Genomic DNA, 14,610 nt, shown 5'->3' on the forward strand with positions numbered 1-14,610 from the left:
TTCTGCTAGTATCAGATAAAATTTTCATTTGAATAGCTGGTAAATACTTAAAAAATCGATGAACACATAAATTTTAAATAAAACATAGTGTTATCTGTTATAGTAAGTCATGTAATCATCTGAACTTTAAATATTACAGTATATGCTGCTATAATTTAATTGGATAAAATTCATATACCGAACAGTTCGGTATATAATATGAATATCATATATCGAATTCACCATATACTGAACCAAAACGCTTGGAACGGCAGGTTCGTTATATCCAGTGGCGACTGTATAAGAAAAGTCCTCATGAACGTACAATGAAAATGTTTGAGTGATCATCGTCTTTTGTGATGTTATTTTTCACATATAATACACTATCTACTTTGGTAAAAAAGAACGCCATAGCTTTTGTTCAAAATCGAAACAAACAAATATAGTAATTTTCTAATCAGTTCTGTAATTTTGTAATTGTGTTGATCAACTCCTAATGCAGTTCTACAATAACCGGTGGCTATTGTTTAATTGAATCTATGTATTAATTCCATTTTGATTCGGATGGCTTGATTCACGACTCCTATAATCACACCTCTATGGGTTATAACTATTGATGTTTATGAAATTAGTAATCACTTAGTGTTGACAATGCAGAGTGTACAAATCGTACGGTGCATTCTTTATACTTTAAAGGAGCGTTTTATATTTGAAATATTGGGGTGGTAACCAGAAAGGTGAGAGATTATAATTGTAATTACCGATTCTTTTTCGAATAATAGTAATAAAATCCAGTTAAAGACAGCAAAAGCATGTATTATGAATACAGTTAATCAACTCTCTATAAATGCACCCGCTATAAATGCATACTCTCTATAATTGCACCTTTTCGCTTGGTCCAAAGTTGGGACTTAATGTTAAATGTACACCCTCCATATTCTATCGGGGCAACGATTTTTTAAGTACATTTATATGAAAGGTTTCCCCTAAATGCACCCACGTGACTTTCAACCTGCATAATTTCTGAAATTGTAATGAAATTTCTGAAATGTAACCAAATTTACATGAACTTTAGAATTCACTGAAGTTGCGATACGCGCGTATTTTTGCAAGCATGAGAAAATTACCTTAACCGAGATTAAAATATACCAACTTTGCCTTTAATAATAAGAAAACTCGCAAGATTGAATAAAAATGGGGAATAACTGTATAATTTTTATAATAATAGCATACAATATTAACTGAAATTTTTCATATTTATTGATCGAATTGGTATCTAGTAATTGTTCTTTATAAGAATAACAAACGTGTAGTTTTTTGATCGTGACAACGTAATATAAATTAAGGCTATGAACACACAATCCAACAATTACTTGAATATATTGTATTTATTGCAAATTAATATATGATGTTTCTTTATTGACAAATAAAAAAAAAATACATTGTATATAAATAAATGCTTGTCTAAAGGTTAAATGACTTGTAATGTAAAAAAAAATCAATTTAAAAATAATTTAAGATTTTAAATCTAAATCATCGATCTTAACAACCGCATTGTCCACATCTCAAATGAAGAGTGGATTCATTTTGAATTTCATAATCTGATAGCGACTTCATCTCTTGAATTAGCTGTCTGTTATTAAATATTAAACTTTTATTATTACAATCAATATCTAAAAAAGAAAAAAAAAATAATAATGATAAAAAATTTTGAGTTAAATTTATTTAATTTGTTATAAATAATAATAATAAATTCATAGTTTTAATTACCTGTATTGTCAGATATTTTTCGTTTAACAGCTGATATTTGATCGAAATCTTCAACTTCTACGCTATACATATTTCCTCCGAATGATTGACAAGTTCGAATGATAACTTTCATTTTGATAGTAATTGAAGGTTTTTTAAAATAAATTATTTAAATTTTCTTTTATTATTATTAATTTATTTATTTATTTATTTTTGATTTGAATGCTTTTGGTTTTTTTTTGCTTGATAGAAAGAAAAAAATTGTTCCCTATATATAAGAAAAAACAAGGCATTGAATTCTATGATTCATTGTCTATTTGTGATGTCATTTTTCTCATTGTAATCTCATATTTACTTTGTTAAAAAAAAAAAAAGAGACGCCATAAAGATAGCTTTTGTTGAAATATCGAACAAATAAATATAGTAAAACTTTAATCGGAAATTCACGCAAATCTGCGGCATTGTTATATTGTTATTATATCAACTCCGAAACACAAAAACCGCATATTGCTGCGGATAATTATAAACTAATATGTTAATTAATATTATGTTGATCAACAAAAGCGTCGTTGTAAATGATATTGCTTTTAAGAAATAAAAGTGAACGTAAATCCATATCTGATATGGATTAGTTCAGAAATATGTGGTATTATATCTAAAAATCATTGTTTCTTCATGAGATTTTTAGGTAGACCGGTCCATATGGATTAGTTTAGAAACATGTGAAATTCCATACATACATATCGATCTATGCCGAAAATACTGTGTTTTGTCACGGGGTATTTGGAAATATTGGAACTATTCAGATTTCCACATATTTCCGCAATATTTGATGTGGATTTATTTCAATGTGGATTTTAAGTGGAAATAATTTCCTGATGTTTGCCAAAGCGAAAAAACAAAAAATGGTCACTTCATGGTAGAACATGGAATCCTGAAAACTTATATTTGTGAAGAAGTTTACAAATCCTTTAAAATAACTATACCAAACTCATCAACTTATCAAATTATATTAAACAACAAAATTTCTGTGGTTCACTTGCCTCCAATTAATTCGAACTTCGCACGGAATATCTGAAAGTTACTGGACCAAATCTAACAATGAATGAGAAAGTTTCAATATACTTTGACTAAGATAAAAACGGAAATATTTCTCAAGTAGAACCTAATGTTTTATTACCTGCTGCTTTTGCTTCGTTTGTTATCTATATCTTTTTTTTTCCGATCGCAATTATATTCTTATCTTACGAAGCTTTAAACATATCTGAATGCTACTTATTATGAAGAGATTAATTTTTAGTTTAACTTTACCGACTTTGTTTGTTAGTGGTTCAAGATAGTTACTTTTAAAACTTTTCCATTTGCAAATTTTACATATCATTTTATCCTAAAGCAATAGTGATATGATGTTATAAGGGATAATTTTATTAAATTGGATGGAAATTTAGCAAAACCAAAAACAAGCAAATAGTAAAGGAAAATATAACATTTCCTTTATATATCTTCTAAAACAACTTCTCACTCTTGTAATATGAATAATATGAAATGCTCATTGTAACAATAAACAAAATTTATTCATGCGTTAAGATTCTAAATCATCCGAGCTCGTACTATATGCCTCTTTTTCAGTACTAGTCAATTGATAAAGAAAAAAATGAAAAGAAAAAATATAACGTATTGAATTATTTATACATCAAGTATTCAGGAATGAGCTGGGGTGATATTATTACAACTTCATCGATTCATCTTTTCTCAAGTTCTGACATTCGATGAATGATGGAAGATAGTACATTTCTATTTATGTATTTGGCATGATCTATTTCAAAGGTATAGTCTTAATCGAATCGCGAGTTTATCATCAACTAGCTATCTAATCAAATACGATAAATTCTCCTTTACGAGGATAGCTATTAATAACCACTAGTGCACGATGATTTTCAGCTGCATATCATGGGCACCATGTTTTTCCATTCTTCACATCCTTAGCGCATTTCTAGAGCATTGATGCCTTACTACAGTATTGGCAATTTTCAAAAAGACATTCACCTTCTCTATTACGTGCAATTTCTTTAGCAATATCTAGTCATAAATATTTTTATATCATTTTTCAAAAAGTCAGCAGGCATATTTTTCATGCTTTATTCTCTTTTAAAACGCCGCTACCCGTTTTCATTTTTGCTTAGCCAACGCGCCTATTCCCATGTACTATTTATGAAAAAAAATTGCCCACATCGAGCTTTGTCTTTTTTATGTATGAAGCATGCATTTATTGATCATAATAATTATAGATAATTTTTATGTCTGTTAAAAAAATCGTATGTTAAATAATTCTTTTAGCGCAAAGACCGCAAACTTCATAAGTTTTCCTAATTCACAGAATTATTCGAACTCAGAGGCAGTTACGACTTCAACAGATATGGGAGAGGTCAAAAAAAGTAAATACTACGAATATAGTACGAAGAACTCCGTTATCATTGTAATTACTAACCTTGATTTTCCATTTTTCATTCAGGCTCGCATCATCTGTATCGGAGCTAGTAGTATAAAGTTTCTATTATATCGTTAACAAAAACTATGACTCTTTTTAACAAAGAAATATGAGCTTACAATATGAAATATGACATCATAAATAGACAATGAACGCTTATAAAACATCTTATGTTCATAGAATTCAATGCCTTGTTTTTTCTTATATATACCAGAAAGCATTCAAATCAAAAATAAATAAATAAATAAAACAACAATAATAAAAGAAAATTCAAATAATTTATTCCAAAAGCCTTCAAATACCATCAAAATGAAGTTATCGTTCGAACTTGTCAATCGTACGGAGGAGTGGTATACCGTTTAGATTAGGTTATATAATTACCATTCTATAACCTGATTACCACTCTATAATCCAATTACCACCCTTTGATTTAGATAGAAGTAGTGCTCCCATTCTATGGAAACACATCAAGTTGACTTATATCCTATTATATGTGTTCAAGATGATTATTCTACAAAGGAACGCTATCAATTGGAAAGATTTTTAAAAGTAGTACGTTGGGTGAAAACCAATTTATTGCTCGAATCTAGCAGTGCGCATGTAGATTCCGCAAAAGTATAGATCTTACTGGTAAAGCTCTAAAGCTAATAGCAGAATCATACAATTATCGACCGGAAATGATAATGGCCTACGTGAAATCGCAAGTTCATGCCATAAATTAGAATGTCTAAATATTTTTATCGCACAGAATTTTCTGAAAATCGATTCGGAATGTTATTCGTTCTTGTCCAGGGCTCCAGCATCTCGTTTAACCTTTTAAAAGCAATATAATAACAAACTGAGCGATTTACGATTGGTAATTATAATCTCATTTAGAGACAAAATAAATCATCAACAATAAATACATAATGTATTTAATTACAAATCTTTAATGCCTGATTAATTGTGATAGTCACATGCTCCATGGCAGATTAATAGTTGAACAAACTCCTCCGAGTTTAGCATGTAGATCTACTATAAATTCGATTACTCAATTACTGTTGTTTAAAAAGAACCATCATTACAAAGCGCATCTGTGTGCATCTGATTACCGGGATTTTACTATATTTGTTTGTTATTTTTTGAACAAAAGTTATGGTCCTTTACAAATGTTTTAATTATACCATAAAGAGACAAAAACATGAAAACGCTTTTATTGTACAGTACGTTATAATGGAATTCATAACCTTAGAATTTTTCTTATAAATAGAGAATAATTTTTTCTTGCTTTAAGCAAAAAATCAAACCTTTCGAATCATAAAATAATAAATAAAATAAAAGAACAAGCAAATTAATAAAAACAAGCAGTGATAACCTTAAAATATTCTATAAACATGAAAATCATCATTCGAGCCTGTCAAACTTTCGGAAGAAATATGTATAGTATTGAGGTCGAAAATTTCATCTGTTAAACAGAAAATATCTGACAAAACAAGTAAATGAAAATTATTAAATTATTTATTATTATTATAATGTCCTACGCGCTTCACTCCGGACAAATTATTATTTTTGGAACAAATTAAATAAATTTTACTCACCTAAAAATTTTTTTTTTCTTTAGATATTGATTGTAAAAATAAATGTTTGATGTTTAATAATAGACAGCTAATTCAAGAGATGAAATCGCTGTCTGATTATGAAATTAAACATGAATACACCCTTCATTTAAGATGTGGACAATGCGGTTGTTAGGGTTGTTAATAGATTTAGATTCATTTATTTATAAGAGTTATTATCAAGTTATTTACCTTCAAACAAGCATTTATTTTCATTATAATGTATTTTATTTTTATTTTATTCATCTAATAATAAAAAATTATTTTTTTTAATCAATAAACATGAATAATTTTGTAATCTATGGAAAGAATGTTGATGTCTGGACATTATGTCGAATATATATATGAAAATTGATAAACTCAGTCAGATTCAAAATCAGTTTTAAGCATATTTTGAGCAAATAAAAAAATACACCTGAGCCTCGAACTATTTAATTATACAATCGACTCATCAAGCTTTACACAACCTCTAGAGATATTAATACCAATATCGTATGGACTGATCAAGAGTCTATTTTATTAGTCATATCTCATATGTGTCACATGAAGCATCTGGGTCAGTTAGTTAGCATTCATTCTTCTTAAATAAAATTGTTTTACAAATTCGGATTTGTACTACTTTTGTTTTTTTTAGTTACACCTTTTAAAATTAGTTATTATATATAAGACTGTTTCATCCCTTTACAAAAGTTCATCTTAAAGAAATTTTTCCGTTGCTCCAGAGAAAAATATGCCTCCACAAAAGAGAAAAAATACTACAGAATCGGAATTCGGAAACAACAAAGAAGCTTTGAGCAACCATAAACACAAAGAAGACGGAATATTCATAATTGATATTTGAAGAATTAATATATCCTCTTCAATGAAATTAATTCAAACACGCTTTTAAACCTTGGCCCAAATTTAATGCCATTCATTCCAACTCCAAGCTCTGCTCAACCACATGATACAAATGTTACTCCCTCAATCCCAAACACCAGTCACAATTCAGACAATTCACAAACGATGGACCTGTGTTAAAAATTATACATACAAGCAGTTTTCAACACAATTAAACGACAATAATAACCCTGATCTTGACTCCCTAACGAACACCATACAAAAGAGTAATCTTGACGGAAAATGCAAGAAACCAGAAAATGCTGCTAGTACATCAATATCATCAATAAGCATCAACAAACCTTATGCAACAAGGATCAAACAAGTAGACATCGTTCGTATAAGAGAAACGATGAAAATAATAATATAAGCGTATGGCTTCTGCTTACTTAGTGTGTATGAAACTGAAGTTACGCGGTCACTATGAACGGTGGATGATACAAATGATCTGAGATCATCTTGTGTGATGACTCAACCTGAACGATAGGTTGATGAACGTGAGAAGGTGAGGTTGTTTGAGTACTCATTCCAAAACTGCGAAGAAATATAGCATGTGATGAATAGGTTTCTTTATTTGTAGGCAAATAAAGAATTAGAAATGTATTTGAATTAAAAGTTATAGAAATTCTAGACTCCAAAGAAATCAATTCGTATGGTTAAACCCTACATTTGATGATGATGATAATTTCGATAAATACAGTTACAAATTCTGGTTATACATTTAAAAGCGCCGAAGCAAGCAAAAAGAATAATATTAACGAAGACGATAATAATTATATACATTAATCAATTATAGAAAAATTAATATTAATTCAGGGAATATAGTAATCAATGGTTCATATATTATAAAAATTGAAAATTTTAAAATTTAAATAAAGATTTTAAATAACAGATGTTTTTATTAATAATATATTGAAATCGCCAGGATGCATTCATCACCTGAGTACGCTTCACACCCTTTATGTTACACACTGCCAAATATCACCGTACTCCACTCAACATCCTCACCAGACTTCACAACTATTCGTCTCACCGTGCTGAAAACGGGAAATAGTACATAAAAATTGCGAATAGATCGCGTTACATGATGCTTTTACAATATTCAAATATATACAACAATATGAATTGAATTATTAGGAGGTTGCTGTTGAAAATGACTAGAAATTAACTCATATGGAAATATTTCTTCATCACCTGGACCTTGCCCAGTAGTTTTACATTGTTGAATTTCTCTAGGAATTGAGCCACTGCTTCGGTGAGCTTGCAGAGAATAAAGTCAGTAGGAAGAATGTTTTCAAATAACGATAGCCACCATTCCCTAATCATAGTTCAGTTCTGATATACTTTTTCAGGCGAGGCGCGAGGGATGACAAGACAATTGAGGGTAATAATATTGGCCATTATCTGCTTCTTCCTAAATACAAAGGCCATAGTAAGAAAGTTTCGCTCCCATGCATACATAACTTCTAGCATATACATACCTTATTTTTTGCGTTATTCTACCCTGCAAGACATATAGTTGGTTTTACGCCTGGCGATCTCAAAATTGCGAGTCCCTCAGCCTTTCATAACATATGCTTTTGTAGTCACTATTTACTTATATGGTATGTCCTGTGTTGCAACTAGACCTCCTTTCACATTTTTCTCATTTTGTTCGGGAAAAAACAGAGGTATTAGTTAGCATGTTTATTTCTTTCGAAATTCTTCTGTTGCACAAATATATCCAACTCGATGGTGGGTGTTATCCTTTTAAAGATAGCTGATAATGATTGTGCTTATGTAATTGACAAGATTGGTTTAACATTCAGGGTCTTCATTTATCGTGACTTTGTGCGGTATCAACTCCTTTCCAATGATCCTACTTGTATATCTCCCAATATGAAAGTACAAACTCGGTGTCAAATAAAGTGACAATGACCTTTGTTATAACTTATGAACATAAAAAAAAACTTACAGATGTTAACACTGAAAGCATATTTAAATGCAATCGAACCTATTTTTTTCACGTAGCAAAAATTGGATCAGAAAATCCTGGTATATCAATTAAAATATAATCTTTTCTGCAAGATTCATAATGTAATTTTTTATTCTTTATATTCTTTATTAATGTGCAAGTTAAAGAAAGTTTCATTAAACATTCTTTCATTAAATCCTTCTATGAAAAAACTTTATCTTTTCTTCGCAAATAAAAATAGAACCTCTACTTATAAATACCCTGATTTAAAAACTTCAACAATAACCTCATTGTAAAAATTACTCTTATAATATGAAGATACTTCAGTTATATGTCCGATTATTCAATGCGAATAGAGACCAAATAAATCAAGTAAACAGACATTCTATAAATTAATGTAAATGATTAAATTTTCCATGTAGTTTCATGTGATCATATTCATTTGCGCAAGATTTAAAATTTAAAGCCTAATTCTATTTAACACATTAAGAAATTATATCTCTAACAGACAGTATTTACCTTTCTTTATTTCTTGTGCTTGTGGATATTTTTCTTTCATGCAAGTCTTTATATCTTCCCATTGGTTAGAGGTATTTACATACAATTTCAAAGAATTATCGGTATATTTAAACCAGAAACAAAAACAGGTCCAAAGCTTCATAGCATGGCATCACATCATCATACTTAACCTTAACATGTTCATCATTAATTTTGAGAAATCTTTTTTCTAAAGTATTTGTAAGACCATAAGCAGATGTAAATTTTTTGTATAAAAGGTCCAAGCTAACAATAATTGTTTTTAATGATGGAAATTCTGGAAGATCTATATTCTTGAGACGTTTTGACACTAAAAAAGATGGATTACTTTCTTTATGTATGGAATTTGAATAACTCTCAGTTGTAAATAATAATATTTTATTATCTTTTTTCCAGAACCAAACTTTCACAACCTAATCTTTTGCTAAAGCTCTTCATAGAATTGGTCGATAGTCACCATCCCCAGCAAGTAAAATAATCGTTCCAGGTCTTCTTTCGGTGTATAATATTTCAGCGATGTGAGCCACAATGTTAGCGTCAACTTCTTTTTCTTTATATTCACTTGATTCCAATTTACTTGTGTTAAATCCCTTTGTTTTTAGCTCATCCCAAGGTGGATTGTCACATGATCCAATAATAACAGAATCATGGCCTAATCGACCATCTAGAACTAATCTCAAATCAACATTAACTTGATTTTTGTAAACGTTTTCCTTTTTTGCAACATCTTTACTTCCTTGAATGTAGATATTTGACACGTCAATGAATACAAAAGCCAATTGTATGTTAGATTTGACTTCTATAAGAAAAGATATTTAATAAATGTAACAATAGCATTAAGTTTCACAAGTTTCACAAGGACATGTGCTCGCTCCATATTCAGAATTCATCGCTAATTCTCGACCTTCCAGATAACTCGGTACCACCAAGAGTGTCTTGGATGTTAACATTAATATTTGCACAATTATTAATGATTTCTTCATTGACGCTGACAAGAGAAAAATTTATTCTCCATAATTCAATCACTGGCATCTGAAAGTTTCGATTGTAAAGGGTTCTCTCCTAAAATAAAACAATTTAAATGGATAATCATGATTCGTTAAAATTTGTAATATGAAGATAAAGAAGGTAAAGAGAAATTTGAAATTTTAAAAATTTGAAAGTTTATATAAGAAATCAGTCACACAAGTTACATCATTTTCTATGACTATTTATTATTTCATCCAAATAAAAGCCATGTCATGCGATGTTATTACAGTATTAATTTACTTAAAAATACACCTACTTAAAATACACTCCGTAATACTGATCTTATAAGCTTTACAGTAATTATTCGTTGTTTGATGTCATGATCTGAAATTTTCCACGTTAATATATTATTTTACTATAGCAATCTAAATCTGATCAAAGCTAAACACTTGCTAAATTATATGAATTGGAATTGCTTTATATAAGAAGGATATAATAGTAATTCAGGAAAAACTTGGTATTAATACCAATGCAAATCAAGCGACATTACATCAAAGCAAGAAAGCGTTTACAGAAAAAACACTTGCTGATCTCAACATTGATGGTGTATGATAACGTACTTTCTTTATTTCATGATCCAATCTATTCTATGGTTAACATGTTCAATGATTTCATCAAAATATCTCTTAAGATCATCTTTTTCTGTGAACAAAACAGAGATATCAAGATATTATTTAATCCAATTAAAACACTATATGTCTATATCAGAAAAGTTACTTCGCCTATGTGAGAAAAAAATTCAAAAAGTTATTAGTAATATTTAGATGGAAAATCAAACCAGGAGTCCAGGACGCGTTGAATACGTTGATATTACGACTCAACTTACCAGCAGCGAGTTGTTCTACGATAATGCGAATGTTTTTTTGGGTGGGTTTGATAGGAAGCACAAGATTAAGTATTCGGTATTATTGGCAAATATGACAGTGAAGACGAAAAAATTTGTTGACTCGTATAACAATAATAAAATATTTCATCATCATTCAAAACATAGCAATAAGAAAATAATATAATGAATTGTGGCATATCAGTTGATGATGAAATACTATAAACACATTTTTCTTTACATTTTTCACATTGAATTTATTTAAAAAAAGTAACTTTTGATAAAAAGGAATATACTCCGGAACATAAGAGGGGTTGTCTTATAGTTGTTAATTTCCCATTACTTATATACATGAGAACTTAGTGAATCGGGTATAGCCAGATTCTTTCTATTTGTAGATATCTTAATCTTTATTGGTACAGACAAAGTATTAAAATTATTAAAAATAAAACGTGTGACTCCATGATATAAACTCGTTAACGTAAAAGAGAACATCATCACTTTTTGATAAATTTTTTGATTCTAAACCTCTTGATAGCTGCAGAACTATCATCAACACTAACACGATCCTTCAACAACCCAACAACACGTACTTCGTGAGATTAATTTGGTACTCGTTACCGCTTGCATCTGGAGTATACATAGTAAATGCTATTCCGTTCCTGTCGACACAATACCATATAGGTAGTAGAAATATTCGTTCCTAAACGCTTGATCCGCAGTTCGGTTTTCTTATTTGTTTGGATGCACTCTCAAGTTGCGCCAGATTATAAAAAATAAAATGCGTTAATATTATTGAATCTTCAAAAACACGAATCTGGGTAGTAGTCTTATCTGCGTATATCCAATCTTAATATTACGAGGCTTTCCTTAAAAAGGTCTTCTAGAGCTTTGATTGCATAGACTCGACCGGTTGAATCTTCTCCTGAAATATCCTTCTGCAACACTATAAAAATATCTTGGGAAGTGATTTTTTTTAGTGATGGCGATTGATGCGCGTAAATTGCTGAAATAAATTCACAACGTGTCGCCTCGTTAGCATCGGTCATGGTTTCCACATTAGATAATTTTAGAATTATATCGTCCATGTAATGATTAAAAGCCTTATCATCATCATTAATTTCCTCGAAGACTGCGAAAGAAAAAATAAATTATTATCTACGATGAACCATTCCAGAGAGGAGTAAAAATAAGAAGTAATTACTTGAGAAAGGCATGACCAGAAATTTTCTCCTTACGAAAAATTTTGATATTTCAAGTCCTTTCTTTGCAAATATTCGACAAGTCCTTAACAACGGCCGCTATTATTCGAGAAGGAATTTCTTCCGTTATTGAACTTGGAGAAGAAGGTGTAGAGGCTTGTGAAGACATGGTTTTTATATATGTATGCGCCCGACAGGTGTATTGTATTTTTGCTTCCGAGGTAAGGCACGCCCAGAGATAGTGAAGAAATTTTTTTGTATCAGCTAATGTATTTACCTCATATATATGCAATTAAGAATTTTCAATCGATTATATTACATCACTACGCGTGACCTACTTTCTCGATAAAATAATACTTTATTTATGAAATAGAAAAAAGTTGCCGGAGCAACTGATACACAAAAATAATATTCGCTGTTACATGATATGAATAGAACTTTTCTAACTATTCATTAGGGAAGAATTCAGATGTGGATACGGTCTTCATCATCAGACGTCACATTAAAATAGGAAAAATCCTATCTTCTGTTCGCATAGGCTTCTCCTCAGGATAAATTTGACGGAGGAAGTCATTACAATTGATTGGCCTCAACTTCATTTTCAAGTTCAAGACTTGTTTGTCTTAGAAATCTCAATCGCGAAAATTATGTTCTTATTTTCTGCATTACGGAAGCGAAGTTGACTGACAATATCATTATCTGCGTCAGGAGACATCTTATTTTCCTAAATACAAGATCCATAGTGAGAAAAACTCGCCCCCATGCACATATAATTATTTTTGCGGGAAAGTTGGCTGAACTTCCACATACTCCTACACGCTTTATATCTTGCTGGGAAAAAAGATAAGGAGATAAGAAGAGTGATTAGCATTATCGTATGATGCCAAGAAAGCTTTGAAAGCACATGTATGTGGAATTTTGATTCCTTTTGGCATAGTAATCTCCACGTAAGACGCAAAGTTGGTTAACTCGTGTAGATCTCAAAATTACAAGGTCCTCAGCCCTTCATAATACATAAATATTATTACTAGTATCGATAAGAAATACCATGTACTTCCCTTTTACAGCATGCTTTTTGCGATCGTCCTCAATGTAAAAGCATCTTGAATGAGGCGAATAAATATATGTGCGAAAATTAATATGTCACACAATCTGTGGCTCAGCAAAATTCCGAGCTGATGATCACTGCTCCGGGTTGTTGATCAGTATTCCGGACTCGGAATTTTCCCACATTAAATATATTAAATATATTACTTTATTATAGCAATCATGGCAAGTAATACTAATAATAAATCTGATCAAAGCGAAACACTTTGCTCAATTATATGAAGCGCTTTTATATAAGAAGGATAACATCCCTCCAGATCAAGATATTTTAAAATAAAGACACGAACTAGCAATTTCTTCGATAGTTACATCGGTAATTTTACAAAAGCTACAAATACGTATTAAACCACTTGACTCCAGGATCACGTAATATATCAGAATCTATTGATTTTTGAATCCATGTCAGTAGTTCTAACACTCTTGGAGCGACTTTTAGCAAAACTAGTCACGTGTCCATTGAAAATGCATAAAGTTTTACTTTAGCGGGCCTCATACTGAGCATTATACTAAAGCGAGATTATCAGGTTTGTTAGTGGTGCAGTCTCTCGAGTATAGCCTTGAGGGCGATAAATTTAGGAAGGTTAATACCGTTAGTTTCTCAAATGTCACCTTTTTTGGCTTGAATCTTATTTGCTAGTAATATCAGAATATTTCGTTGCATTAATAATTTCAGGCGCAATGTTAGAACTTCTCAACTCAGTACTTAATTAAGAAAGAGTGAAGCAGTTGCTATTGGCTTCTCTGAATCAATCAAGAGTTGAGTCTCGAACAATGCATCATCAGAATTTTTGATTTTTTTTGATATTTCTAATACTTTTCTCATTTGAGCGTCTTCCACGTTTTTGTTGGGGTACAAGAACTGATACTTGCTCAGTAGTGAATCCAATATCGTGTTCTTGCCAAACCACGATCATGTCAGTCTGAAGGGAGGTCGTTAGTTCTTGCTTAAGATTGTGATATCGATTTCAGGAGTGTTTCAGGTGTCAAGTATTACTTATCAATTATTTGAGATATTGCGTAACAAGCACAGGGGATAATGTCCGTTATTCTAATGAAAGAAAAACTTCAAAATGAAAAATAACTAACGTGCAGGGCGGAGTAGGAAGCAGCTTAAAGGTAACAAAAAGTAGAGTATATGAATGTCATCTGTCCTTAGTTAAAACATGGACGCACTATAAACTACCATGCAACTATTACATTAGTAATAAACCAATCAAAGCGTAAGAAGCACTTTGAAGGCAATATGAGAACCATATGCGTATAAAGTA

General features: G+C 30.6%; 5 protein-coding genes across 5 annotated transcripts; 1 reads left to right on the forward strand and 4 right to left on the reverse strand.

Annotated features, from left to right (window-relative positions):
* Positions 1–1,521: 1,521 nt before the first annotated feature.
* Positions 1,522–1,861, reverse strand: OCT59_015336 (uncharacterized protein; the record flags this gene model as incomplete). Its single annotated transcript, XM_025323900.1, has 2 exons — positions 1,522–1,652; positions 1,750–1,861. 2 exons carry the CDS (start codon positions 1,859–1,861, stop codon positions 1,522–1,524), a joined length of 243 nt encoding a protein of 80 aa, XP_025189042.1.
* A 4,893-nt stretch (positions 1,862–6,754) lies between these two features.
* Positions 6,755–7,060, forward strand: OCT59_015337 (uncharacterized protein; the record flags this gene model as incomplete). The annotated part of the gene is made up of 1 exon (XM_066139943.1): positions 6,755–7,060. The coding sequence occupies one exon, from the start codon at positions 6,755–6,757 to the stop codon at positions 7,058–7,060; it is 306 nt and encodes a 101-aa protein (XP_066002769.1).
* A 634-nt stretch (positions 7,061–7,694) lies between these two features.
* On the reverse strand, positions 7,695–8,665 carry OCT59_015338 (uncharacterized protein; the record flags this gene model as incomplete). The annotated part of the gene is made up of 5 exons (XM_066139944.1): positions 7,695–7,727; positions 7,885–7,950; positions 8,035–8,104; positions 8,172–8,194; positions 8,645–8,665. The coding sequence occupies 5 exons, from the start codon at positions 8,663–8,665 to the stop codon at positions 7,695–7,697; spliced, it is 213 nt and encodes a 70-aa protein (XP_066002770.1).
* Positions 8,666–9,270: 605 nt separating this feature from the next.
* On the reverse strand, positions 9,271–10,213 carry OCT59_015339 (uncharacterized protein; the record flags this gene model as incomplete). Its single annotated transcript, XM_025312691.2, has 3 exons — positions 9,271–9,491; positions 9,639–9,980; positions 10,105–10,213. 3 exons carry the CDS (start codon positions 10,211–10,213, stop codon positions 9,271–9,273), a joined length of 672 nt encoding a protein of 223 aa, XP_025189043.2.
* Positions 10,214–11,429: 1,216 nt separating this feature from the next.
* On the reverse strand, positions 11,430–13,324 carry OCT59_015340 (uncharacterized protein). The gene is made up of 2 exons (XM_066139945.1): positions 12,238–13,324; positions 11,430–12,165 (listed from the first exon to the last, which is right to left on the reverse strand). Exons 1-2 carry the CDS (start codon positions 12,248–12,250, stop codon positions 11,864–11,866), a joined length of 315 nt encoding a protein of 104 aa, XP_066002771.1. The 5' UTR covers positions 12,251–13,324; the 3' UTR covers positions 11,430–11,863.
* Positions 13,325–14,610: the final 1,286 nt, after the last annotated feature.

The sequence above is a fragment of the Rhizophagus irregularis genome, chromosome 23, assembly GCF_026210795.1.
Source record: "Rhizophagus irregularis chromosome 23, complete sequence".
NCBI lineage: Eukaryota > Fungi > Glomeromycota > Glomeromycetes > Glomerales > Glomeraceae > Rhizophagus > Rhizophagus irregularis.